This window comes from Dipodomys merriami, unplaced genomic scaffold, assembly GCF_024711535.1.
Source record: "Dipodomys merriami isolate MVZ:Mamm:240054 unplaced genomic scaffold, mDipMer1.0.p SCAF_51, whole genome shotgun sequence".
NCBI classification, from domain to species: Eukaryota; Metazoa; Chordata; class Mammalia; order Rodentia; family Heteromyidae; genus Dipodomys; species Dipodomys merriami.
The window spans coordinates 5,497,279-5,523,293 of NW_027206080.1; the positions used below are offsets into that span (position 1 = coordinate 5,497,279).

The following is a 26,015-nucleotide window of genomic DNA, read 5'->3' on the forward strand; positions in this document are numbered from 1 at the left end:
AACAAAGAAATAATCTTATAAATGCATTAGAAACACATGCATGAAAGAAACGAAAACATTAAAATACATATTTAAGGTTTCATTTTCCTAACATCACATTATCTGTAGGCCAATGAGCATTTTAAGTCAAGTTTATAGCTTTCTTGTGGTTCAGGCTTGGGTAATTTAATTTGTGTATGTATGCATGTATATGTGTATGTATGTATGTGCCGGTATTGGGATTTGAACTCAGGGTCTGGTGCTCTTGCTTGGCTGGTTGCTCTACCACTTGAGCCACAGCTTTCCTTCTGGATTTTTGCTGGCTAATTAGAGTTGAGTCTCTCAGATTGATCTTCCCTGGGGTGGCTTCAAACCACGATCCTCAGATATCCTTGAGTAGCTAGGGTTATAGGCACAAGCCATTAGCGCCCGGCAGTTTTCCTATTCTTGAACACATCCCCCAATAGAAGGGAAATATGCCTGAAAACGTCCTGTTTTTTTGTTTAACTGTATCACCTGTGTGCATTTTCACAATAATAAATATTTTTTCAGATAATGTCATTGGGTGGAATTAGGTCATTTTCTGCTTTGCTCCAACTCAAAACTCTTCTTGGTCCAAATAGTTGCACTCCTGGAATTGACCACTAGATGTCATGAGTGCCACAGGAGCATTCTGGGCTAGCCAGGGAGGGCAGAAATTGAACATTGTAAGCTCATAGACCTACATAGATTTCACTGTTTTCCACGTGATCAATGCCAGAAGAACCCGATATGGTGTGATATATAGAAGCAAGGTACAACTGGAATAATGAAATTTCAAAAATAAGCCTTTTTAAAGGAGGGTTGCAATCATTTCTACTGGGTATTGTAAATGCTTTGGGTGCATTTGATACTACTGTTATGTTCCTGGCATTCAGGCCTTTCTCTTTTTTATGGAAAGATGGATTGAACTTCAATTTAAGAATAGCCAGTAATCCCTTTCAGGACATACTGTCACAGCTGGTATTTTTGTGTTGTAGTAAATTGATTCCATACAACAGTCAGTAATAATTATGGCTGGGTTCTGACAAATTCCAAAGCATTTTCAATAAATTTAGCCAAAGAAAATAACATTATTACACAAAAATTTAACTCAATTTTAAAAGTCAAACCCAGTGGCGCTACTTCATTCCACAAATGTTAGGTATTTTCCTGGTTAGGATTCTATGAAATCATCTTTGAAAATCTGTCTGTTTTGAGAAGATAATCACTTTGTAGTATATGAACTTAGAAGACAATACACTGTAGTGAATATAAACATTGAATGTCCATTATGTAATTAAAAAATGAGAAATTCCATTCATATGTGGCAGCATGGGCTCTAAAGGATGATCCACTGCGAGATATAAGATTTTCTTTAGTATTAATGAAAGGAGAATGTGCCAAATCATCTGATTTTCATTTTGTTTGCTATATGCATTTTGACTCATGTGATCTATGAGGTTTATGAAAATGAAACTTTGTAAATCCTTTAGCTATCAAGAAAGTGGCAGATTGCATGGTATATATAAATGTAGAATATATATTTATTTCTATGCATTGAGGGGTGATCTATATACCATCCCAATTGTAACTTTTCTCATGGAGTGAAGAGCTTAAATTACATGAGTTCATAGACAAAATATGTATTCACAGAACACATACATTGCCGTAAGCGTGATAACTGTATGTATATGCAGGCACTTCATGAATTTTAAGGTTATTCCTTTGTTTCTATCAGTAGTCTTTAAATTATGCTTTTTACTTTCTTTTTTTTTTAATGAGCTACTTCATTTTGACCTTTGCTTTATATGAAGACTGTTTTAAGTAGGCAAATACTAATCCTGATTAGAATAATTTATGAAACCAATGCAAAGTTACCTTTTAGTTTAGTAGGAAAACAAAGCAAAACTCCTAAGTTAGGCATTGAAACCTGGCTTTGCTTTTTTCTCTCTTTTAAAAATTTTAGTTCGGCAGTTAGTATTTTCACTTGGCATTTACAATAACAGCCTTCATATTTTTAATTAGCCCTTCTTTCTGTATGGATTTTTTTTTTGTTTTTGTTTTTTACTCCGTCAGGCTTTAAGACATCACAACAGATAGAAAGTATATTTGATGATGATTTTTCTATATAGACTTTCACTTTGATAGCTAAAAGGCTAATTAGCTAATCTAGAAGTCTTTAATGGATTCTTTCCCATTCATTTTTCTTTATTCTATATTATGAATCAGCAATTTAAAGGCTTTTGGAATTGAACAAGTGTTTATAATGTTGGTTTTCTTGTGTCGGTGATACATATTAGAATATATTTTTAAGTGACTGGATTTCTTGAATGAAGAGCTGGGGAAATGTGTTACAAGTGAACTGAAACAGTGTACAGTTGTAATTTTTACAGAAATGTAAATGGAGGGTATTTTCCATTATTAGACAACAATGGTCTAAATGTAAACCATATGGTCTCCTTTTAGGTGTTAGGCCAATGTAAATTTTAATCTTTCTACTTTATTTCTTATTTCAATTTTATAATCATACCTGAATTACAAAAGTGTAGCCTTAATGTTTGTTTATAGTTTGCAAGACACTGCGTTGTATGTCTTAGCATATTTAATTTTTGCCATTTTAAATCACTCTCTCCATTTGCTTATAAGGAATTTCAGACTTAATAAGACGGAATAAGTTGTCCAAGATCACAGAGTTAGCAGGATTAGCATTTACACCAACATTGAGCGCTTTCACGTAGCTGTTATGCTGTACTGCCTTTACTCTTATTTTGGGATAAACATTAGCAAGGAAGCTTATGGAAAAAATATTATTATTTTCTAAGCTACAGCAAAGCTTAGATTTTAGTAAAAGAATCTGCTTATTAGTTTGACCGTAAGGCCTGGTGTAGATTACTAGTGCTTCTGCAAATCCATCTCATAATTTTTAGTGTAATTTCTCTAAAAAATATTGTTTGTAGTTTTCAGTTCGAGAACTCTGCAATGGTCATGTCCGAACGAGTGCTGAAAATTCATCTGGTCTCTGTTGATACATTTGGAAATACACCTAGAATTATGATAACAGAGGGAAGGAATTTTAGACCAGGGTTGACTTACTTAAAGCTCTCCATGTGTCGGATCAGCAGCCCCCACACCAAATGTGAAAAAAAAAAAATCTTTAAGGAAGCCTTGTTACGTACACGGGGAGATTTCATGTTTTCAATTAGAAATCACACATCAGAATCACAGACTCTCGCTGTGCGCGTCTGCACCGTTGTCTGTGGAAGAAAACTGCAGAATTATGATCTCTCAGTAGTGTGTTGGAATAAAATATGTGAATTGGTTACTTGTTGCAGTTTAATGATATTTTAAAATATGGTGTGTGTGTGTGTATATATATATATGTATATATTCTTTTCTTTCTAGAAACAACTTATGCCACACATATGTTGATCGGCCGCGTGGCAGTACACCATTGAACTTGAGCTCCCTGCGGCTTTCTGAGTTAGGAGAGTGGAGGGCCTCTCCTCCCCAGCAGCCTGCGTCATGCCAGCCCTGTCCACAGGCTCTGCTAGTGACACAGGTATGTGAACCCCAGTTGCCCTCCTCTCTCTCTCCAGTCTTCTCAATCGCAGCGGGGCAGCTTTGCTGTATGTGGGGGGCAGGCTTCTGCCTGGTTTTTCTGTGTAAAATCAACTCTTCTTGTTGTTAGCTTTCTCTAGCGTGCATCTAGTTGTCTTGCTTTTTGGCATTATCCTATGCATTTCATTTGGAAAAATCAGAAATTTTACATGTATGGAAAAGGCTGGCAAATATCTACCCAGAATGCTCTTCACTCAGGTTTAACAACAGACAAGGCCCCACCTCTGGCCACCCTTACTTCAGACTTCTTGTCTTTTTTAACTTTAAGGATGAAAACACCCTCCCTATTCCGTTCCCTTTATTTTCTGTCTCCCTGTCCCTAAATGTAAAATCCAGATTCAGTCAAGACTACAAAAACGAAACAAAACAAAACAAAACCCACCTCAAAACATGCATTTCAGATCAGTTGTAGGATTTAAGGGATACCTGCGATAAATAATTCTAAGAACAAGGCCCCCTCCCCCGTTGCATGTATGTAAAATGGGCCTTTTCTGACCAGAATCAGGGGGTGCAGTGGGGATACGAGGCAGCTCCATGAAGCACTTCTCTGGTTTCTTAGAAGCAGCACTGTTGCAAAGTGTTATTCTTGGGTTCTCTAAGAACTATTAAGGATATGGGGGCTATGTTGGGGGACCTAATTCAGTGGTAGAACGTATGCTTAGCTTGATGAGTCACTGGCGTCCATCCTTAGCACCAAAAGAAGAGAATTACGAGTAACATTGTTTGGCCATGCTATGTTTTGTTTTGTTTTTTTGTTTTTTTGTTTTTGTCGGTTGTGGGACTTGAACTCTGGGCCTGGGTGCTGTCCCTGAGTTCTTCAGTTCAAGGCTAGCACTCTACAACTTGAGCCACAGCGCCACTTCCAGCTTTTCTGAGTAGTTAATTGGAGGTAAGACTCTCATGGACTTTCCTGCTGGGGCTTTTTTTGTTTGTTTGTATGTTTTCTTTTGTGCTGCTACTGGGGCTTGAACTCAGGGCCTGGGTGCCATCCCTGAGATTCTTTTTCTTAAGGCTAGCACTTTATCACATTAGCCACAGCACCACTTCCAGCTTTTCTGAGCAGTTAATTGGAGGTAAGACTCTCATGGACTTTCCTGCAGGGGCTGGCTTTGACTCACTATCCTGAGATCTCAGCCTCCTGAATAGCTAGGATTACAGATGTGAGCCACTAGCATCTGGTGCATGCTATGCATTTTTCTGCCTCTTTTTTTGGGGGGGGGCGGGGTCCAGTCGTGGGGCCTGAACTCTGGGTCTGGGCGCTGTCCCTCAACTCTTCAGTTCAAGGCTAGCGCTCTACCACTTGAGCCACAGCGCCACTTCTGGCTTTTTTCTTTTTGCTTATGTGGTGCTGAGGAATCAAACCCAGAGCCTCATGTATGCAAGGCAAGTGCTCTACCACTGAGCCACCTTCCCAGCCCCATGCTATGCATTTTTAAGACCCCTCCTGGTAAAAAGTTATGCTGGCCATCCAGACTTTGCTTCTGCCCAGCTCAGAAAATGGTCTCAGCCTGGACCATTTCATTCACTGGTACATATTTTCAAAAACAGCTGAGTGACAGTCATAATTTCACATTGGATTATGTTGAGTTTGCAACTTTCATTAACATCATTTGCAGATGTCATTCTTTGCTCTTTTCAAACATTTCTAAACTTATAGTTTGGCAAGTTTTGTCTCATCAAGAATGTGTGTGTATGTGTGTGTGTGTGTGTGCGCGCACACATGCCCATAATAGGGCTGATAATCAGCCTCCCATTCTTGCTTGGCTTTTTCACTCAAGGCTGGTGCTCTACCACTTGAGTGATATAACCAGCTTTTGCTGGTTGATTATAGATAAGAGACTGATTTATCTTTCTTCAGATGTCAGCCTCCTGAATAGCCAGGATTACAGGTGTGAGATTCAGTACTGAACTAGGGATGACATTTTTATCTTTTTTTTTTTGTTGTTGTTGTTGTTGGCCATGGGGCCTGAACTCTGGGCCTGGGCGCTGTCTCTCAGCTCTTCAGCTCAAGGCCAGTGCTCTACCACTTGAGCCACAGTGCCACTTCTGGCTTTTTTTCTGCTCATGTGGTGCTGAGGAATCGAACCCAAGGCCTCAGGCATGCAAGGCAAGCGCTCTACCACTGAGCCACCTTCCCAGCCCCAAGGGATGACATTTTTTAACACTGAAGTTTATACTGAGAATTAGTTTTGTCAGGAAGAAATTATTATTAAATTACATATACACATATCCCTCTCAAGACTTAACTTGGAATCTAAGTCCTTTGGACAATATTTTGTTTCTTGTTTTATAGCTTTTAGACAATCCCACATATGTTCTACTACATGAAAAGAGCAAAGAGTTCATCTTCCATAATGGTTTGAGAAAATATAGGTAAACTTTGAAATTGAAATATACTGCAGTTGTTTTATAGTAAGGGCTGATACTTATTATCCCTCCCCTCCCACCTTGTTAGTTTAATTGAATGTAAAATACTGTTGCTTACCTATAATTCAGAGGACGATGAAATGGAGTATTGATAGTTTATGCAGCAGTTTGCGTGTCAGTCATAGAAACCAGCCTGGCCTGTGTAGGATTTACAAAGAGCTTTTTCACACATGGAGGTTTTGCTTCATGCAAATCTAAAGTGCCAAGTCGTTGACACCTAGCTCTGTGACATTTTTGACCTTTTGTCTCAGCATGGTTTGAGTCAGGTCTGTTCTAAGGTCGATATTTATAGTCCCCTCCTAGGATCTCCTTGTCCAGGCCAGTTGAGCAGTCTTGGGGTCATTTTTACCATATGTCAGCAGTGTTGCCTGGCAATCTGGTTTATATTATTCGATCACCAGGACTCTGGGAGAATTAAGTTTAGAGTATCACTGATGGCCAGAGACCCACATAAGGGAAGAAAAGTGACCTAATCATGCGGGAAAATGGTTTCAATGTAAAGCGTTTAGTTCTTCTTTTTCACTTCCTTTCTGCTTATTTCACTAAGGAAAAAAAAAATTATGACAGAGATCTAACATGGAAACATTCCCTTTTATTCCAGTCTCACTTTTTTACTTAGTTTGCTCCATTTCCTTCTCAAGTTTTCTGATATACACTTGCATAGGCCCAGGAGCCTGCTTAGCCTATGTGAATGAACAGCCAGCGCCACACACACACACACACACACACACACACACACACCACACACACACACACACACACACAATATGTATTTGAGTCTCTAATCACAGAATTAGTCTATGCTGTGGATTGTTCTTTGTCTACAACAAGCGATGCATCTTCTAGGGAGATTTCCATAATAAATAAATAAATAAATATCCTGGTGTATCATGCTCTAACTTATTTGCAGAATTTCTTCATTTATGTTTTTAATATCAATTCTTTAGGTTTTTTTTTTTTTTTTTTTTGGGTCCGGTCGTGGGGCCTGAACTCTGGGCCTGGGCGCTGTCCCTCAGCTCTTCAGCTCAAGGCTAGCACTCTACCACCACAGCGCCACTTCCGGCTTTTTTTTTTCCTTTTTGCTTATGTGGTGCTGAGGAATCAAACCCAGGGCCTCAGGCATGCAAGGCAAGTGCTCTACCACTGAGCCACCTTCCCAGCCCCTCAATTCTTTAGGCTTTATAGGTTGAACTTCATTTCTTCTAGTCAGTTGTTTCTTCTTTTGGACCACAACTCCACTTCTGGCTTTTTAGTTATTTGGAGATGAGTCTCTCAAATTTTTGTCTTCCAGGGCTGGCTCTGAACTGCGATCCTAGGATTCTCAGCTTCCTGAGTAGTTAGAATTGCAAGTGTAGGCTATTGGTGCTCAGCCCATTTCTTTTGTATAGTTTGAAACTTTTTTTTTTGTTTTCTTGAATTCAGAACCTGGCTGCTGTCCATGAGCTTCTTCTGCTCAAGGCTAGTGCTCTACCACCTGAGCCACAGCTCCATTTTTTGGTAGTTAATTGGAGATAAGATTCTCATGGCCTTTCCTATCTGGGTTGGCTTTGAACCACGGTCCTCAGATCTCTGAGTAACTAGGATTGCAATGTGAGCCACTGGCACACATTGTTGGAAACTTTTTTTATAATGAAATCAATCTTTGGTTATTGATTTATTTTCTATTGTGTAAGCAGGCCTTTCCAATCCTAAGACTCTAGAGATCGTCTCAAAGATTTCTTCTAATAATCATGAAAATTTATTTATATACATTTGGAATTTTAATCCAAAATTGTAATTTGGATGTGGGGTGAGGAAATAATTGAATAATTGAATCTTACATAATTTAAATTTCCCATATGAAACGTTAGTGGTGAGAGAATCACGTGTTCAGAGTTCTATTCTTTCCATGTAAGTTTGTGCAGCCACCTCCATATCAGTGTCCTGTGTGCTCTGATTTTCTCTCTTAGCTCTCATCATCTGTTGATTTTATCCTAAAAATTTCTTTTTCTGGTTCCGTTTTGCCTTTCTTGAAACAGAGTTTTACTAAATATACCAGGCTGGCCTCAAATTTGTGAGCCTCCTGCCTTTGCCTCCCGAGTGCTGGGATTTCAGGTATATACTACCATTCTCAACTCAAAACATTTTAGTAGAATTTTTTAAACAACTTTAGCATTACAGAGAAATCCTCAAAATTGTGTGCACAGAGTTCCAACATGGCTCACACCTAATTTAGTAGGAACATTTTATATTAGTTTATATTAGTGTGGTAAATTTCTTTTGATTAGTGAATGAATGTTGATACCTTGATATTAACTATAATCTATGCTTGATTCAGAGTTCTTAGTTTTTCCCTAATGTCTAGGTTCACATTCAGGTTACCATATGACAATCAGTAGTCATTCTTACCAGGCTGCTGTTGGCTGATATAGTATTGCAGACTTCCTTTGACTTTGGTGATTTTTAACAATTTTGAGGATTTGGGGAGTACTAGGCATGATATAGGGTTGACTTCTATTTGAATTTGTCTTGCTTATACTTCCTTTGCTTTTCCTCCTTCCTTATTGGCATTTGAGTAGACAGATTTGGTAGACAGATGCCCTGCTACTTCAACAATCCAAACACTATTTGTTTCTTCAGTTCTTTTTGGATAGAATTTCAAATGTATTCCTGGGCAAGCCTGAACTATGTTCCTCCTATTTATCTTTCTCCTATTTTATGGTGTGTGTGTGTGTGTGTGTGTGTGTGTGTGTGTGTGTGTGTGTGTGTGTGTGTGTGTGTGTGTGTGTGTGTGTGTGTGTGTGTGTGTGTGTGTGTGTGTGTGTGTGTGTGTGTGTGTGTGTATGTGCGTGCACGGGTGTTGATACTAGAGCTCAGGAATTGGGTGTTGTCCCTTCGCTTTTTTGCTCAGGGCTGGCACTCTACCACTTGTTCTAGCATTCCCCTTCTGGCTTTTTGGTGATTAACTGGGAGATAAGAAGCCCTTGGGCTTTCCTGCTTAGGCTGGCTTTGAACCATGACCCTTAGATTTCAGCCTTTTGAGCAGCTAGGATTGCAGGGCTGAGCCACCCATCTTGAACATGGCTTCAGAATCAAAATCATTTATTCATGGTACATAACTTTAGGAGCTGATCTCGTTCCTTGTATTTCTTAGTAGTAGTATATTTTAAAAAATCCCACCGAATCATTCATTTCCTGCATAATACCTATGTTAGTTTTAGTTTTATAATTTCATTAAGTATGATTTGTACAAACATATAATGGGAAATATAATATCTGTGCAGAAATGAAAGTAAAACTTTTATAAGTACAGTTTTAAAAATGCTTATAACAAAATATCTCTGGGGCTACCACCTAGGTTAAGAAATAGAACAGCCTGAAAGCCACCCCTTCTAGCACCTTCTTCTCAGGGGTGGACCAGGAAGAAGAGATTCCTAGTTAACACTGTTCACGTTTGATGATTTGCTATAGCATCCCCAGGCAGTGTGACTTATTTATTTATTTATTTTTTTGCTTCTTGTTAATACTTACAAATAGAATTAAGCTATATGTATTTTTGTAGGCCGAAAGTGAATTTTTCTTTAGCACAACAATAATGAATTATAAATAGAAAAAAAGTGTATATGTGTGTATATGTGTGTGTATGTCTCTGTGCATTTACAATCTTTATTTTTTTTTTTTTTCCTGTCGGTCGTGGGGCTTGAACTCTGGGCCTGGGGCGCTGTCCCTCAGCTCTTCAGCTCAAGGCGAGCGCTCTACCACTTGAGCCACAGCGCCACTTCCGGTTTTCTGGTGATTTTTTTTTTATTGGAGATAGGAGTCTCATGGTCTCTCCTGCCCGGGCTGGCTTTGAACCGCGATCCTCAGATCTCAGCCTCCTGAGTAGCTAGGATTACAGGCGTGAGCCACCAGCGCCCGGCTACAATCTTTATTAATTAACTGCTGGACAAACCTTTATAATTCTTTCTCTTCTATATGTTTTTGTAGTCTTCTACTCTTCTTTTTTATTTTTTAAAATTTATTTATTTATTTAATTAATTTTTGGCGCTGGTCATGGGGCTTGGACTCAGGACCTGGACTGTATCTGGGCTTTTTTGCTCAAGGCTAGCGCTGTACCACTTGAACCATGGCTCCATTTCCAGCTTTTTTTGGATAGTTAATTGGAGATAAGATTCTCATAGACTTTCTTGCCTGGGCTGGCTTTGAATTTTGATCCTCAGATCTAAACTTCCTGAGTAACTAGTATTTTTTTTTGGAGGGGGGACGAGAGTGGGGGAGAGGAGGGTGAAGAGATGTGGGGTCTTGCTATGTAGCCCATGCTGACTTAAAATTTTACTCAAGCCTATTAAGTATAGAACCTAGTGTTTCTTTACTGTTTAATGTCCGATTCATGTGCAGTGTGTGTGTGTGTGTGGGGGGGGGTGGTACTTAGAGTTGAGCTCAGGGCCAGGACATTGTCTATTAGGCTTTTCACTTAAGGCTGGTGCTGTACCACTTGAGCTATAGTTTCACTCCTGGGCTAATTGGTTAATTGGAGGTTAAGAGCCTCATGGACTCATAACCCTCATTCCCTACTTTAGGTCTCATGCCCTGCTGGCTTGATCCTCAGATCTCAGCTTTCTGAGTAGCTAGGATTATAGATGTGAGCCACCTGTGCCTAGCTACAATTGCCCTTTTTTATTTTTATTTTTTGGTCGGTTGTGGGGCTTGAACTCTGGGTTTGGGTGCTGTCCCTGTGCTCTTTAGTGCAAGGTGAGCGCTCTACCGCTTGAGCCACAGTGCCACTTCCGGTTTTCTAGTGGTTTTATTGGAGATAAGAGATAGGTAAGCAACAGTGGCCTGAGCTGGCTTTGAACTGTGATCCTCAGTTCTCAGCCTCCTGAGTAGCTAGGATTACAGGCGTGAGCCACCGGTGCAGGGCTACCTTTTTTTTTTTTTTAATACTCCTTTTTTCAAAGCAAGCCAAATGTTCTTACATTTTAAAAAACTATTGATGGTTTAAATGCAGTCAATACTCAAGTTTTCACAGAAATTCTAATAGATTTTACTTTGTATGATCCTCAATACAAAGAAAAAAAATGACTGGTGTGTTATTAAATATGCTCCTGACAGATGGGAATTCCCATTTTGACTAGATCTAAATAAGAATAGATTGCTCAGCATGTCAACTTTACAGCCTTGGTGGTTGGTTGAAGTTTTATCAACAGGCTCTTGACTTGGTGTAGTTGAAGCTACCCCCAGCCTTCTGGACCTGGGGGCTATGGAATATGTCATATAAAGGCATGGACCCTAGACCTGTGTGCTGGATGGGGAAGCCAGCTTAGTCAGCAGAGTGGGGTACTGTAGAAATCCTCAAAATTGTTTTCCACTGGTTGGCTAACAATAAGTTCAACATATACAGCACTAAGGAATTATGACTAAGCCCACTACATAATTGCATTCTCACTAAACCCAAATTAAATTTATTTTCAATAGCAGCTCATCTTTAATTAGATTTCCCCTAAGTACCACCAGCCATTCTGTTTTCTTTTGTGGTTTGTCTTCTCACTCTCTGTGCTGTCATCCTTCACTTCCATGCCCAGAAGTTATTAGTTTCAATGACATTGAGCAACATTTTCCTTAAAAATTAGCCGTTACTGTATTTAATCATTCAAATATTTTTTAACCTGTGATCATGAAGTTACTCTCGTGTGTGTGTGTGTGTGTGTGTGTGTGTGTGTGTGTGTGTGTGTGTGTGTGTGTGTGTGTGTGTGTGTGTGTGTGTGTGTGTGTGTGTGTGTGTGTGTGTGTGTGTGTGTGTGTGTGTGTGTGTGTGTGTACCAGCCCTGGGGCTTGAACTGTCTTGAGTGCTGGCCACTGTTGCTTACTTATTTTGCTCAAGGCTGACACTTGAACCACAGCTACACTTCTGGCTTTTTGGTACTAACTTGGAGATCAGTCTCTCAGACTTCCCTGCCCAGGCTGGCTTCAAACCAGGATTCTCAGAACTCAGCCTCCTGAGTGGCTAGGATTTCAGAAATAATCCACCAGTACCCAGCATGTTTTATTTATTTATTTTTGGTCATGGGGCTTGAACTCAGGGCCTGGGTATTGTCCATGAGCTTTTGTGCTCATGGCTAGTGCACTTCCACTTTGAGCCACAGCTCCACTTCCAGTTTTCTGGTGGTTAATTAGAGATAAGAGTCTCACAGACTTTCTTGCCCTGGCTGGCATGAAACTGTGATCCTCAGATCTCAGCCTCCTGAGTAGCTAGGATTACAGGTGTGAGTCACTGGTGCCCGGCTCTGGTGTGTTTTTTATTTTGGATATAAGGTCTCATTTCTTGGGGCTGGCCTTAAATTTGCAATCCTTCTGCCTCTAGCCCCTAAGTCCCCGGGATTACATCACACAGTTACCTAGTTTTTGCCACCGTTTATGATGACTGGCCTTTCACTTCTGTGAACACAACTGGGCTAGCATCTGGAAATATCTTTAGAGTGTTATCAGTGGTGAGAATGAGCAATTTTTTGTTTGTCATTCCAGATTTCAAAGGGAGGATTTCAATCTCTCTTTGTCATGGTTATCTTTTTTTCCCCTGTCTATTGTAGTCCCTACTTGTTTTGGTTACCTTCCCTGCATCTTTTGTCCTTTCCACTGGTCTTGGTTTTCAGATGACCCTTTAGTAAAATATCTTCCCTTGTAATTAGCCGAACATTACACTATATTGCTGTTGATGTCATCTTTGATGTCATGACCATGCCACTGGTGGCTGTCCACATTTCTTCCACTCTCTGGGCAGTCCCCAGTCTCTCTTGAGTGATTCTGAGAATTCTCAGCATGAAGATTGGTGCTTTGTTGTATTGGCAGTGTTGACAATCTCATGGAAAGAGACACCTTCACTCTGTGTGTGGTATTTTCCTGTTTCTTTCTGTTTCTTGGTGAATCTTTTAAGGATGATCATGGAGGCAGAGTCAAGAGTGACATTACATTTGAGCCTGCCTATAAATGGGCAGTGTCACTGTAGTCTCACACCCTTCTGTCATTGGTTGCCATGGTAATATTATCAGCCCTTTTTGGAGATAGACCCAAGGTGCTGACCTTGGAGGCCAGAGCAGAAGTTTCACCAAGTTAGCCACTAGTGCCCCTCAAGTTATTTGACTGATTTTATGAGTTCACACTTGGCAGGGTGGGGGGCAGGGGGCACGGTGGTAGCAACAGGTACGGGAACTCAGATTTGGGATAGTTGATGAAATTTGCCCCTATAAGTGCAGATTTGTCCATTGAGCTGAGAACTGAAAGTCCTGTGTATTCATTATTAGATTATTTTTTTTAATTCTTAGTTTGCAGTTTAAAAAACATTAGCCTTCGATTTTTGTCACACAAGTTTTATTTATCCGTTTTAATGAACAGATGATTGCTTTGTAGAAAATTATGTTGATTTTTCAATGTTAAGCCAGTTTGACTTTTTTTTTTTTTTTTGGGTTGGTCATGGGGCCTGAACTCTGGGCCTGGGCTCTGCCCTCAGCTCTTCAGCTCAAGGCCAGCGCTCTACCACTTGAGCCACAGTGCCACTTCTGGCTTTTTCTGAGAATGTGTTGCTTATGTTGTACTAAGGAATCGAACCCAGGGCCTCCTGCATACTAGGAAGCACTCTATCACTGAGCCAGCCCCCAAGTTGATTTTTAGGGGTAAAAATTTCGTTGTGATTTGTTACCCTTTTGTGTGTATATACATATTACATATTAGTGATTATTAGAAATAACTAAAATTAGTTGATAACTAATTTTTTTTTTTTTGGGTCCGGTCGTGGGGCCTGAACTCTGGGCCTGGGCACTGTCCTCAGCTCTTCAGCTCAAGGCTAGCGCTCTACCACTTGAGCCACAGCGCCACTTCTGGCTTTTTTCTTTTTGCTTATGTGGTGCTGAGGAATCGAACCCAGGGCCTCAAGCATGCAAGGCAAGCACTCTACCACTGAGCCACCTTCCCAGCCCATAACTAATTTTTTATAACTTACTTTAAAGATTTTAAGAATATTTTACCTTGTATTTCTTCTGAGGTCGGTTTTGGTGATTTGTATCATGTCTCAGTCCATTTTATCAAAAATTTCAGATATCTTGTGAAATAATGTAAGTTTTTAAATTTTTTTTTGTTCCAGCTACAAATGTTTTTGCACTTTCTGCTCAATTTTGTCAATCCTTTTAGTCTTTTTAGACGTGAAACTTTAAGCTTTATTTTCTTCACTATATATTTGTTTTTGTCTCATTTTTATCATTCTATTTCTAATTATTATTATTATTATTTTTGCCAGTCCTGGGACTTGAACTCAGGGTCTTGGCACTGTCCCTGAGCTTCTTTTGCTCAATGCTAGCACTCTGTCATTTGAGCCACAGCACCACTTCTGGCCTTTTCTGTTTATGTGATACTGAGGAATTGAACCCAGGGCTTCCTGCATGCTAGGCAAACACTCTACCACTGAGCCACATTCCCAGCCCACTTCTTCTAATTCTTTGAAATACTTGGTTTGTAAGTGCTCAATCTTCCTTTTATCCCGATATTTGCATTTAAGACTATCCCTTTATTATTATTTTTTGGTCACACTGAGGATTGAATTCAGGGTTTTATGCTTGGTAGACAGATGCTCCATCACTTGAGCCACATCTCCAGTCCATTTTATACATTATTTATTTATTTATTTGTTTGTTTATTATTATTATTTTTTGAAATAGGGTCATGCTTTATGCCTGGCTACCTTGGGCTGTGATGTTCCTATAGTGTTTGTGTTATTGGGGATGACAGGCATATGCCACTTTACCCAGGCCTGCAGCTGGTATAAAAGGCTTGCACCCCCCATACCCAATCTTTGTGGGTGGAGTCTTGAGAGCTTTTATGTCTAAGTTGGCCTTGAAACTCTAACACAGTCTCCCAATTTCTGCCTTCCTAGTAGCTAGGATTATAGGCTTTTGAGCTACCATTCCTGTCTTATCTCTATATTTTATTAGTTTTGTTTTATTCCATAACATAAAAATGTTTTTTAGTTTCATTACTTTTATGTTTTACTTTTATAATTATTTTTTTATTTTTATTTTTGTTAGTTGTGGGGCTTGAACTGGACCTGGGTGCTGTCTCTGAGCCTATTTGTGCTCAAGGCTTGCACTCTACTACTTGAGCACTACTTCTGGTTTTTGAGTGGTTAATTGGAGATAAGAGTCTGTTGGGCTGGCTTTGAACCATGTTCCTCAGATCTCAGCCTCCTGAGGAGCTAGGATTACGGGTGTGAACCATCAGCACCTGGCTTAATTGGTTATTTAAAACATAAAAAAATGCCAATGATGGTTTTTCATTTATATTTTTGTTATTGATTTAATTGCTTTGAGGTTAGAAACCTTAATTTATGTCATTTTAATCAATGGAATTTTCTCTTTTCTTTTTCTTTTTCTTTTTGGTGGGTTGTGGGGCTTGAACTCTGGGCCTGGGTGCTGTCCCTCACTCTTCAGCTCAAGGCAAGCGCTCTATCACAGCGCCACTTCCAGTTTTCTGGTGGTTAATTGGAGATAAGAGTCTCATGAACTTTCCTTCTTGGGCAGACTTTGAACCACGATCCTTAGATCTCAGCCTCCTGAGTAGCTAGGATTACAGGCATGAGCCATCGGCGTCTGGCATTGGAATTTTATTTAGATTTATTTTAAAGCCTTATACATGGCCAATTTCTGTAAATATTTAATAATTATTACATTTTAAATAATAGTTCCTATTTGTGTCTGTTAGGTCAAGATTGAAATTTAAGTCATTCAGATATTTTATGCACACACCTTAGAAATACTTTGAGAAAAGTTCCAGACCACCACATTACAGTGAATAAGACAATAAAATGAGTCACATTGAGTATTTTTGTATCCCAGTGCATATAAAGTGATGTTCAGGCCCGGTGCCTCATTCCTGTAATCCTAGCTACTTTGGAGGTTGAGATCTGAGAATTGTTTGAAGCTAGCTCAGACAGGAGACTCTTATTTCAGTTAGCCACCAAAAAGCTGAGAGTGGAAATGAGGCTCAAGTGGTAAAGTACTAGCCTTGGGTAAAAAAGCGAAGGCCAGTGCCTAGCCCCTGAATTCAAGCCCCAGTACTCAACCCTCTCTCTCTCTCACACATTCACATACACGTATAATGTTTATACTACTGTGTAGTCTTAAGTATGCAATAGCATTATGTTTAAATATATACAGATGTTTATTAATAACACTTGATTGCTAAAAATGCCAACTAATAGGCTGAGAGAGTCCTAGTGTGGGTGCTGGTGGAGAGTGTCTTGTCCATGCGAATGCTTCATTAAGGGTGCTATGACTGAAGTTTTAAGGGTGCCTAGACAATATTTTGAAATAAGGCAACAATGGAGTTTGCTGTATTCTTCCTTTTCCAAAAGATTTTCTGTAGCATGTGATGTTACTTGATGGCTTTAATTGAAAAAATTAACTTATATAATGTTAAATTACATAAATTTAAGTTTTAGTTGATAAAATCTATGCAATGTTAAAATCCTTTCAGCAGTGTTCATACCATCTTCGTCTGTCTTTCAGTTTATGCATTCTGTTTGAGCTGTATATTAGCTTCTTTATGTGCCAGTTTTTTACTTTTAATAATAATACATTTTGTCTTGAACAAAAAATGCTTTTGGCCTGCATTCAAGTTGTACATATCATTAGGAAATCCTTATTAACTTAATTTCCAACTCAAAATCAGGATGCACTTATCCTTACAGCGATAGATTAAAGTTATTGAAGATAACAGACATGGAGAATATCTGAGATTCTCCATGAAAAGAAAGATAGTCTTTATTTGTACTGTTGGTGTTAGGAAAATACTGTTATCGTGTGTTTTTTTTTTTTTTGAGAAAGCTCATGAGATCATCTTTTCCTCTTATTGATTTGCTTATTTCGCTGTAGAAAAGCAAGTCTGAACTCATTTCTTCTCTTTGTTTCCAGAACGAAGTATACTCTGCTGATCTGACTTGATCATATTTATAATTTTCATAGTTCCTTTCTGTAGTGCAGAAGGACTGCCAGGCACGTAGCCGCTCACTAGCTGTTCTTTATTAGAAAACACAGTGCATGAATAGGCACTTGGGGAACTGTGTTTTCATTACTACTTTAATCACTATTTTGATGCAGTCTTTGATCCATGCATGAGTCACCAAGATATCTAGCTGTATATGATTGCAATTGTGTGAAGTGTTAATTTTCCACACTCAAATGGCAATAAGCAAATACAAGTAGAATTTAATTGAGAAACCATGTAGCACTTTTATTGCCTGATAGTTTGGTGCTTTTAGCATTGAGTGCAAACGCTTGACCAAAAGAGCTAGATTTGCCTATCTAGGCCAGTTGTTCTCTTGGAGCACACAGTTTCTATTAGCAGATAGAGCCTGGTATGAGGAAGCCACAGTCAGTAAGTCAGATGACCAATGGAGTAATAATGGCTGCAGCTAGATAGTCCTCACATCCTCATAAATATAGCCTTATGTAATAAGCAGGGGACCAGATTTCTACACAAGATTATGTACTTATTACAAATCTTTTTTTTCTTTTTTTTTGTGCCTGTCCTGGGGCTTAAATTTAGGGCATAGTTGCTGTCCCTGAGTTTTTGGCTCAAGGCTAGCAATCTACCACCTGAGCCACAGCTCTACTTACAGCTTTTTGGTGGTTAATTGGATATGAGTCTCACAGCCTGGGTTAGCTTCTAACTGTGATCCTCAAATCTCAGCCTCCTGAGTAGCTTTTAAAAATCACTAACTCAGGCTGCTGGGTTCAATTCCTCAGCACCACACAAGCAGAAAATGCTGGAAGTGGTGCTGTGGCTCAAGTGGTAGAGTGCTAGTTTTGAGCTGAAGAGCTGAGGGACAGTGCCCAGGCCCAGAGTTCAGGCCCATGACCCACAAAAAAAAAAAAAAAGAAAAGAAAGAAAAAAAAAAGAAAAAAAGAAGGAAAAGTCACTCCAGTATTTATTTATTAATGTATTCTCTTTTTTATGTCTGAATGTTTCTTTTTTTTTATTGTGAAAATACTGTACAGAGGAGTTACAATTACATGGGTAAGATAATGAGCACATTTCTTACCAAGCATTGTAGCCTCCTCCTTTGTTTCCCCTTCCCATCCCTTGGTATCCTCCCTCCATTGTAAAGTTTGTTTTCGAAATAACGACTTGTATATCTCATTGTTGCAATGGGTCCTCCTGTATCCCTGTTTTAACGATTTGTTTTTTCCCTTCCTCTCCACATATACCAACATCATATATAGTGAAAGCAGGGGTTATATTATTAATGTATTCTTAACACGTAATAATGGAGCTCACTGTAATAGTTCCAAACATGCATACGTTATGCCTGTTCATTCCCATTTACCCTAATTGTTGCAAATTTGATCATAGGGGAACAAAATTACTTAAAATGAAAAACATTGCCAGTTGAGAGTTTTTCCACGTGTATTTCTTGTTATTGATTTCTGCCATAATTGTTTGGTAGTTAGCAGAATTTACATAATTTCATTAGAAATTTCTTAAGACTTGTGTTAAGTACTGATATATGGCCAATTTCAGCATTCTTTCTTCAACTGTGCTAAATTTTCAGTGGACACAGGCAGGTATACATTGCTTTGAGGTTAATTTCCATTTTTCAGTGGAGATTCTTACCATCTGTCCCAGAAATTCCTTGAAATGTGAGGGGTGAGGGTTACAGCCACCTACCCAGCCAGATCACACTCACGTCCTGCACAGGGCTGTGCAGCAAGGGTCAGCACCCTCCACCTCAAGAAGCGAAGAGTCATCTGCTTTCTTGCCAGTCTCGAGAGGAATTTGCAAAGTTTCTTTTCTTGTTGGTCCCTGAAGTGGCTTGTTTAGGAGAAATGCCATAACAAAGGCCATTAGGCTAAAAATGCCCACTAAAGGAAATTAAAATAAATTCGATGGTCTTAGGAAATAAGGATAGTTGTATTGGGAGGCGATTTTTATAGCATGATTTCTCATGTATACTTATACATATATAATGCTAAATTAATCACATCACTAGGTTTTGTACTATAATAGTCTTTACTGTTGTAGTACAGGTTTTTATTTTTCTTTCTTTTTTAATTTTAGTGCAGTCTTACAGTTCAAGCCTAGAAAGAATTTGTGATGGTTTGAGTGACTATATTAAAGATTGTCATGGTACATTTCAGATTCCTATTTATATAAAACTATTTATACATATATATAAACATAACACATTAGCACATATATTTGATCTAATTTGAAATATGTATGAACTCATTTGAAATATATATATATAAAGGTTTAACTATATAATCTATATAGTTTGAATATGTATCTAGTTTTTAACTTAGGGCCTGTGCTTGCTAGGCAGAGATTCTTAATGCTGAGCATATAGCCTTTTTGTTCACTGGCTATTATTATTTGTGTGTACTGAGTTTGAACTCTCTTGTGCTCTCACTTAGTTTTTTTTTTGTTGTTGTTGGTCATGGGGCTTGAACTCTGGGCCTGAGCTCTGTCCCTCAGCTCTTCTGCTCAAGGTTAGTGCTCTACTACTTGAGCCACAGCGCCACTTCTTATTTTCTGTTGGTTTACTGGAGATAAGAGTCTCATGGATGTTCCTGCCTCAGCTAGCTTTGAACTGCAATCCTTAGATCTCAGCCTCCTGAGTAGCTAGGAGTATAGGCGTGAGCCACCAGTGCCTGGCTTCACTTAGCTTTTATGCTCACAAATGGTGCTCTATTACTTGGGACATGGCTCCAGTCTGGCATTATTCCAGTTAATTAGAGATAGTCTCTCAGAGTTTTCTGCCTGTCTAACTTCAAACCTTAATCCTTACAGCTGGGCCTTCTGAGAAGGTATAATTAGAGGCTGAGCTCCCAGTGCCCAAATATACTAGTTATGAGAGGATTATGATAGTAGGCCACCTTGGGCAGAGAAGCCCATGAGACTCCATCTCAGTGGAAGAAATGGGGCCTGGTGGCATGCACTTGTCATTCTAGCCTGAAACAGGTGGATTTCAGTCCAGGCAAGAAACAAGATCCCTATCTCAAAAATAAGCAGTGCTCTGAGTATTGCTCAATGGTAGAACATTAGCCTAGCTAGGATAAGGACCTGAGTTCAAGTACTAGTACCATCAAAAAGAAAAGAAAAGAAAACTCTAAACTTTTATTATGGAGCTATTAATTGAATATCTTGATGAAAGTTAAAACTAATAGTTGGTTATAGCTCAGGGTGTACTTAGCCTTCCTGAGACTTTAGCCCCAAGGGGGGAAAAAAAGTTTTAGCCTTTGGCTAAGAGGTTATGAGGTAGGAACCATCAATTTGTTATTTCTAATGCAAATAAAATAATTTTATAGCTTTGATGATTTATTAATAAAATCCATGTATGGAAGAGCTTTAGTTGGGAATTTTGTAGCCTACCACATCTTTTTTTCTTTGAAAGTAAGTTTTTGTATATTGAATGATATGAATTTTTTTAGGGAGGTCAACTCTTTCCATCATTGTGTAACAAGTTGTACTAGGGATATTGCAGGTGAATGCTTGAAGATAAAGCCATAGAAAACACTTGTCTCCTTTCAGCTGTGTTAGGGGATTTTCTTTTTCTTCAAATCTCTTAAGAAACTGAGATGATCTGCAAAATATTGACAGCAGCTCCTACTTATTGAGGGTCAGTCATGTGCTGGATATTTTTTTGGGGGGGCGTCCGGTCGTGGGGCCTGAACTCTGGGCCTGGGCACTGTCCCTCAGCTCTTCAGCTCAAGGCTAGTGCTCTACCACTGAGCCACCTTCCCAGCCCTGTGCTGGATATTTTAAAATGTTCCTTCCATTGCAAAATAAGAGGAGACATATCTGGTGTTACACTCTTCACTCTTCATCTCCACTGGTTACTTTAACATCTCAGGATAAAAGCCTGCCTCTCTGCCACACCATTCATTACGACAGTAGACCACTTTTCTATCTCCATAATCCCCTTTGCCATTCCTTGGTTTCTTGAGATAAATTACAAATTGGAACCTATTGAAAGCCTAGAGATAGTGTCTAAAAATGAATGTGATGTGCATGTGTATGCACTTGCCCCCTATTAATTCACTCTGAATTTTTATAGACTTTAAGGTAATTGTGTGAATTACCTGTTACTGTTTTTAAGCGAATGGTAATATTATAATTACTTAAATGGTTTTGTATATTTAAAAACTCAGCCTGCCAAGTGCTTTAAAAAGTTATTTGGATTTGAAGGTTGGTGTAGGAAAATAGAACATTTCTGTCGAATGAAAGTGTTTTAGTCGTATAGGTACTTTTGGAAATAAAATATGCTTTAAATGAGAAAAAATGAGGCCTGTTATGAATGGCACTAAGCAGGGCTGATTATTTTACCTTTAACAAAGTGGAAAATTTAAAGCTTGGTGTATCCCATTTTTATTAATATAATAAAATTTAATAGTGTTGTTCTGGGCGTTGATATATGTTCTTTAGTGTTTATTAGCCCTAGGTTATAGTAAAATGTTTTGGTCCATTGCCTTTCTATATATACTATACAGAATGCAAATAGCAAGGCTAAAAGGGGGAAAAAAGCAAATATATAATTGCTTATGTTTCTCAAAGCTTTTCCTAAATTATTTCTAAATATTTTGATTGCTTATAATAGCAAATATGATCGAACACAGAGGCCATCTTTTTTTATCATTTAACATAGGATTATAGCTTCCCCAGACTTGTTCTAATAATGAAGCTATGAGGGATATGACAAGAATGACGATATTAAATTTCTCTAGACTACCAGTAAATTTTTCCACTCTGATGTCAGGAATGCTGAGCATCTGGAATCTGCAAGAAGACTGAATTGTTCGCTGCGGGAACACTTGCATCCAATTCTGAGCCACTTATTCTCCTAGGAACTACTACTGTCTTATATAGAATATTGTGTTTTTACAGAAGCAATTTTCTGGAACTGGAAAAATCTTTTTACTTGTGTATCCTCTCCTTTTTTTTTTTTTTTTTTTTGGTGCTTTTGCATTTTAGACATGCCATCTATTTTTAGAGTTAATGTTCCATTTTAACATTAAATTCATTTCCTAGATTTAATGGCAGTAACTTCAATTTGATCAAATACAGTGAGAAGTAATAGAAAATGAATTATCTTAAACAGAAGTTCTTTACATAAAGTTTATGTAGGTGAACTTTTTGTCATCTTTTGCTTGAGTTTTCAGACTATTGGCAGTATATGTCTTGATACTGTATGTCTTTATGGCATGGATTTACATGGATTTAGAAAGTGTTCTGGAGCTGGGCACCAGTGACTCATGCCTGTTATTCTAGGTACTCAGGGTATTGAGAGCTGGGGATCGAGGTTTGAAGCGAGTCCAGGTGGGTAAGTCCATGAGACTCTTAGCTCCATTTAACTAGCAAAAAACCTGAAGTAGAGGTGAGGCTGAAGTAGTGGAACACCAGCCTTGAGTGAAAAAGCTAAGGAGTAGTGCCTAGGCCATGTGTTCAAATCCCAGTACTGGGGGTAAAGGGGAGAGTGCTGTGGAGGTAAAGGGGTGTAGTACAGTCTCTGTTCTCTGTTATATTTTAAACGAGTTTTCAAGTTAGGACTTGAGATTAACTTGGTATAAATTGGTGTTAAGTCTCTTGATCTTTTTTTTTTTTCTTTGTTCATTTTTTTTCTTTGGTAAATTTTTACTCTGGAGTAGACTGTCTTCAGTCTGAGTCTTGTTTTTGTTGTTGTCCCTTGTGTGAGGAGGAACATTTATTCTAGGTAGCACTGCCTCAAATTTGGATGGGATTCCCCAATTATAAAGCTTCATCTTGGGGTTGGTGATTTAGCTCAGTGGAAGAGTGTTTGCCTAGCAAGTGCTAGGCCTTGATTGTAGTTTGGATCTTAGTAACAAAAAAGGAAAAAAAGAAAGCTTCATACTAGTGTCTGGTGTCTTACTGCTGTCTTCATGTTCCATATATGCTCTCTGAGAACCACTGGAGTCACAGCGATAGACATGAAAATAAAGAATTCTCTCAGCAAGGCAAAATTTACTTCTGTAGAGGGTGCGCCATCAGGCAAAACTCTGGCAAGCAAGCCCATGGAGCAGACAGGCTGCTCCTCTGTTTATCCCTAACACAGCAGGCCACGCCCCTTTGCTCAGGTTGGTTGAGCTCAGGGTTGTGATTGGCTAGTTGAATAGGGTAGAATATATTTATCCTAAGGTGAGGTTGATATAAGATGTACAGTACACAAGTAATCTCAAAATATACCCTAACCCTCTAGGATTTCTTGCATAATCTGAGGTATGTCGAGTTCATCTGGAAAAGAAGCCAGTTTAAGACAAAAGGTTACATTTCAGAAGATCCTTCCTTATCTGAAAACAGGTCCTCTTTTCCTTAACGAGTCAAGCAACACACTTGGAAAGAAAAGGCATTTTCTCACATTAATTTATGTTTAAAATTTATTTATTTATTTATTTATTTATTTTGGGTTCGGTCGTGGGGCCTGAACTCTAGGCCTGGGCGCTGTCCCTCAGCTCTTCAGCTCAAGGCTAGCGCTCTACCACTTGAGCCACAGTGCCACTTCCAGTTTTTTTTCTTTTTGCTTATGTGGTGCTGAGGAATCAAACCCAGGGCCTCATGCATGCAAGGCAAGCGCTCTACCACTGAGCCACCTTCCCAGCCCTAATTTATGTTTAAAATTTAATTGTTTATTAAAGTGAAAGTATCCTCTTCCTACAGTTTATTACTCTGTACTTATCTGTCTCAGTTAGTATTTGGTAACTCAGACTAAACACAGAAGCAGTGTAATAAAGCTGCATTTCTTCTATCCATACACATTGTTGTTTTTCAGTTGTACAGGAACACAGTTTACCAAATGGGCCTTTAGTCTTGGTGTCATGATGATCCTTTCATCTGAAGACTTAGTCCTACTCAATTGTGTTGCTTTCTGTTCTAACAGCCCTGCCTTTGTATCACTGTCTCAGTCCAACCAATGCCACTTCTCCACGGACACTTCAGAGTCTCCTTTCTACTGATTTGAAGTTAGTCATCAGTGTTCTTTTCATCAGAACTTGCATTAACTTCAAGTATTACTTGCAGTTAAGATTCAAGACTACATAAGGATGTATGAACTTTCTTTAAACCAGTATGGCCTAGCAGAGTTATAGTTATATATACTTTGCTGCCTAATTCTTTTTACATTTTCTGAACCATTAACACCTGAGTAAGTTAGAGGCTTTTTTTTTCCCCTTTGCCCTTGAGTAGCTTTTCATGGGGTCCAGATGGCTTATCCTCTATTTTGCATCATTTTAATGAAAAGACAGGTCCTTGCTATGTGGCAAACTGTGTAACAACCATATTATTTTCCTCTTACAAAGCATCAGGACTTCATTCTTGTCTATATAGGAAGTAAATACATTTCTTGGTTACTTTTCCTCAGCATTTCCCTTCCGGTTCTCTATACCATCTTAATAATTTAGAATATAATTTTTACAACAGAGAATGAGCAAGCTGAGTGGTTCCTACCAAATGACCCTACCAAATGTTGTGACCCTTTAGGTGTAACTTCTTGAATTTTGCACTTTTTCTGACTTCTGAGTATTTTGTAATCCTGTGAGGATAGTCTTGTTAATTTCCAAATCTTGGTATCTTTTTCTGTATAACACAGTATATAACACAATATATATTTTGAAATGGAAAATAGAAATTATTAGCAGTTTTAAATGATAAACAGGAAACTGTGACTGTAGTTTTCTTATAAATATGTTAATTATATAAAAATGCCTGGAAAAATTACCGGAGATATTGATGTTTGTGAAAAGGCCCCCACAGCAAGGTTCATTAAAAGATTTCTCTTTGAGATGAATTAATGGTATTGCTTTGACATTATCTCTTGACTGTAGCCATAATTTCCTAGGTATTAGTTTGGCCAAAAGAATGGAGTAATAGTACTTACATGCACAAAATACTGATGGTATATCTTATGAGGTCTTTCCTACTGTCAGTACAAGAGGGAGGGCCTCAGAGATTGAGAAGGATGGAATAGTTCCATTGAACACATGTTGCCACTCAGGTCCACTCTGTGTCATTGTTTCAGGAGAAAGGACAAGATTGATCATCTCCAATATTTTGTTATATCCAATGCTGGTAATCTGGAGTACAGTGGAAGTTTATTGATAATTATGTATGCATATAATTATCTGTTAGCTTTCTGTATTATTTGAAGAATTTTGTAAGATAAAAATCACAATTATTCTAGTGTGTTGAGTGTTAATGACAAAATGATTGCTTTCCTGGAACCTCATTTGGACTTTGATGTTGCATGATGGCTACCATTTGGTACCCAGTTTACATATGCTAATATTGTCAGTACCTTGTCAATGTAACTTTTTGTGTGTGTGGTATTGGGGATTGATCTCCGAATTTGGGCTTGGGTTCTACATCTGAAGCCATACCTCCGGTTCTTTGTGCTTTTTTTTTTTTTTTAAGTTTATTTTTAGCTAGGGTATTGTGGTTTGTCTGAGAGATAGCACCTTCAAAAAATACCGGAATTATGTCTGATTTTTAAAAAAAATATCAATCATTCAATGACAGAAGTTTCTGTTTAGTACCTTCTTGAACATCTCCCTAGAATGTAGGCTAGGAGTACTCCTCAATGGTAGATAGAGAGCACTTGCTTAGCCTGTGTGAGGTCCTAAGCCCTGGATCCCCAGCAACACACACACACACACACACACACACACACACACACACACTAACTTCTTTAGAATTTGAATACATTTTACCACTTACTGCACACACACACACACACACACACACACACACACACACACACACACACACACACAAACACAAACTTCTTTAGAATTTGAATACATCTTACCACTTACTGCCTGCCTTTAAGCTAGTACCCCTGGCTTCCTGAAGCCTGTCAGTTCAGTAGCCAGAGCAAAGTGTTTCGAATGTAAGTCACAGTTATCACTCCTTTACGCAATGGATTTTTTCACTCTTAACAC

At 38.7% G+C, this 26,015-nt stretch overlaps 1 protein-coding gene across 2 annotated transcripts in view; it reads left to right on the forward strand.

Annotated features, from left to right (window-relative positions):
- The window catches only part of Mpp7 (MAGUK p55 scaffold protein 7), a 218,188-nt gene that overhangs the window by 62,176 nt on the left and 129,997 nt on the right, over window positions 1–26,015 (forward strand). For both annotated transcript variants that reach the window (XM_069998202.1, XM_069998203.1), the window contains exon 2: window positions 3,403–3,559. In XM_069998202.1, the coding sequence (XP_069854303.1) occupies window positions 3,523–3,559 (37 nt within the window). In that variant the 5' untranslated portion in view covers window positions 3,403–3,522. The remainder of the gene's footprint in view (window positions 1–3,402; window positions 3,560–26,015) is intronic.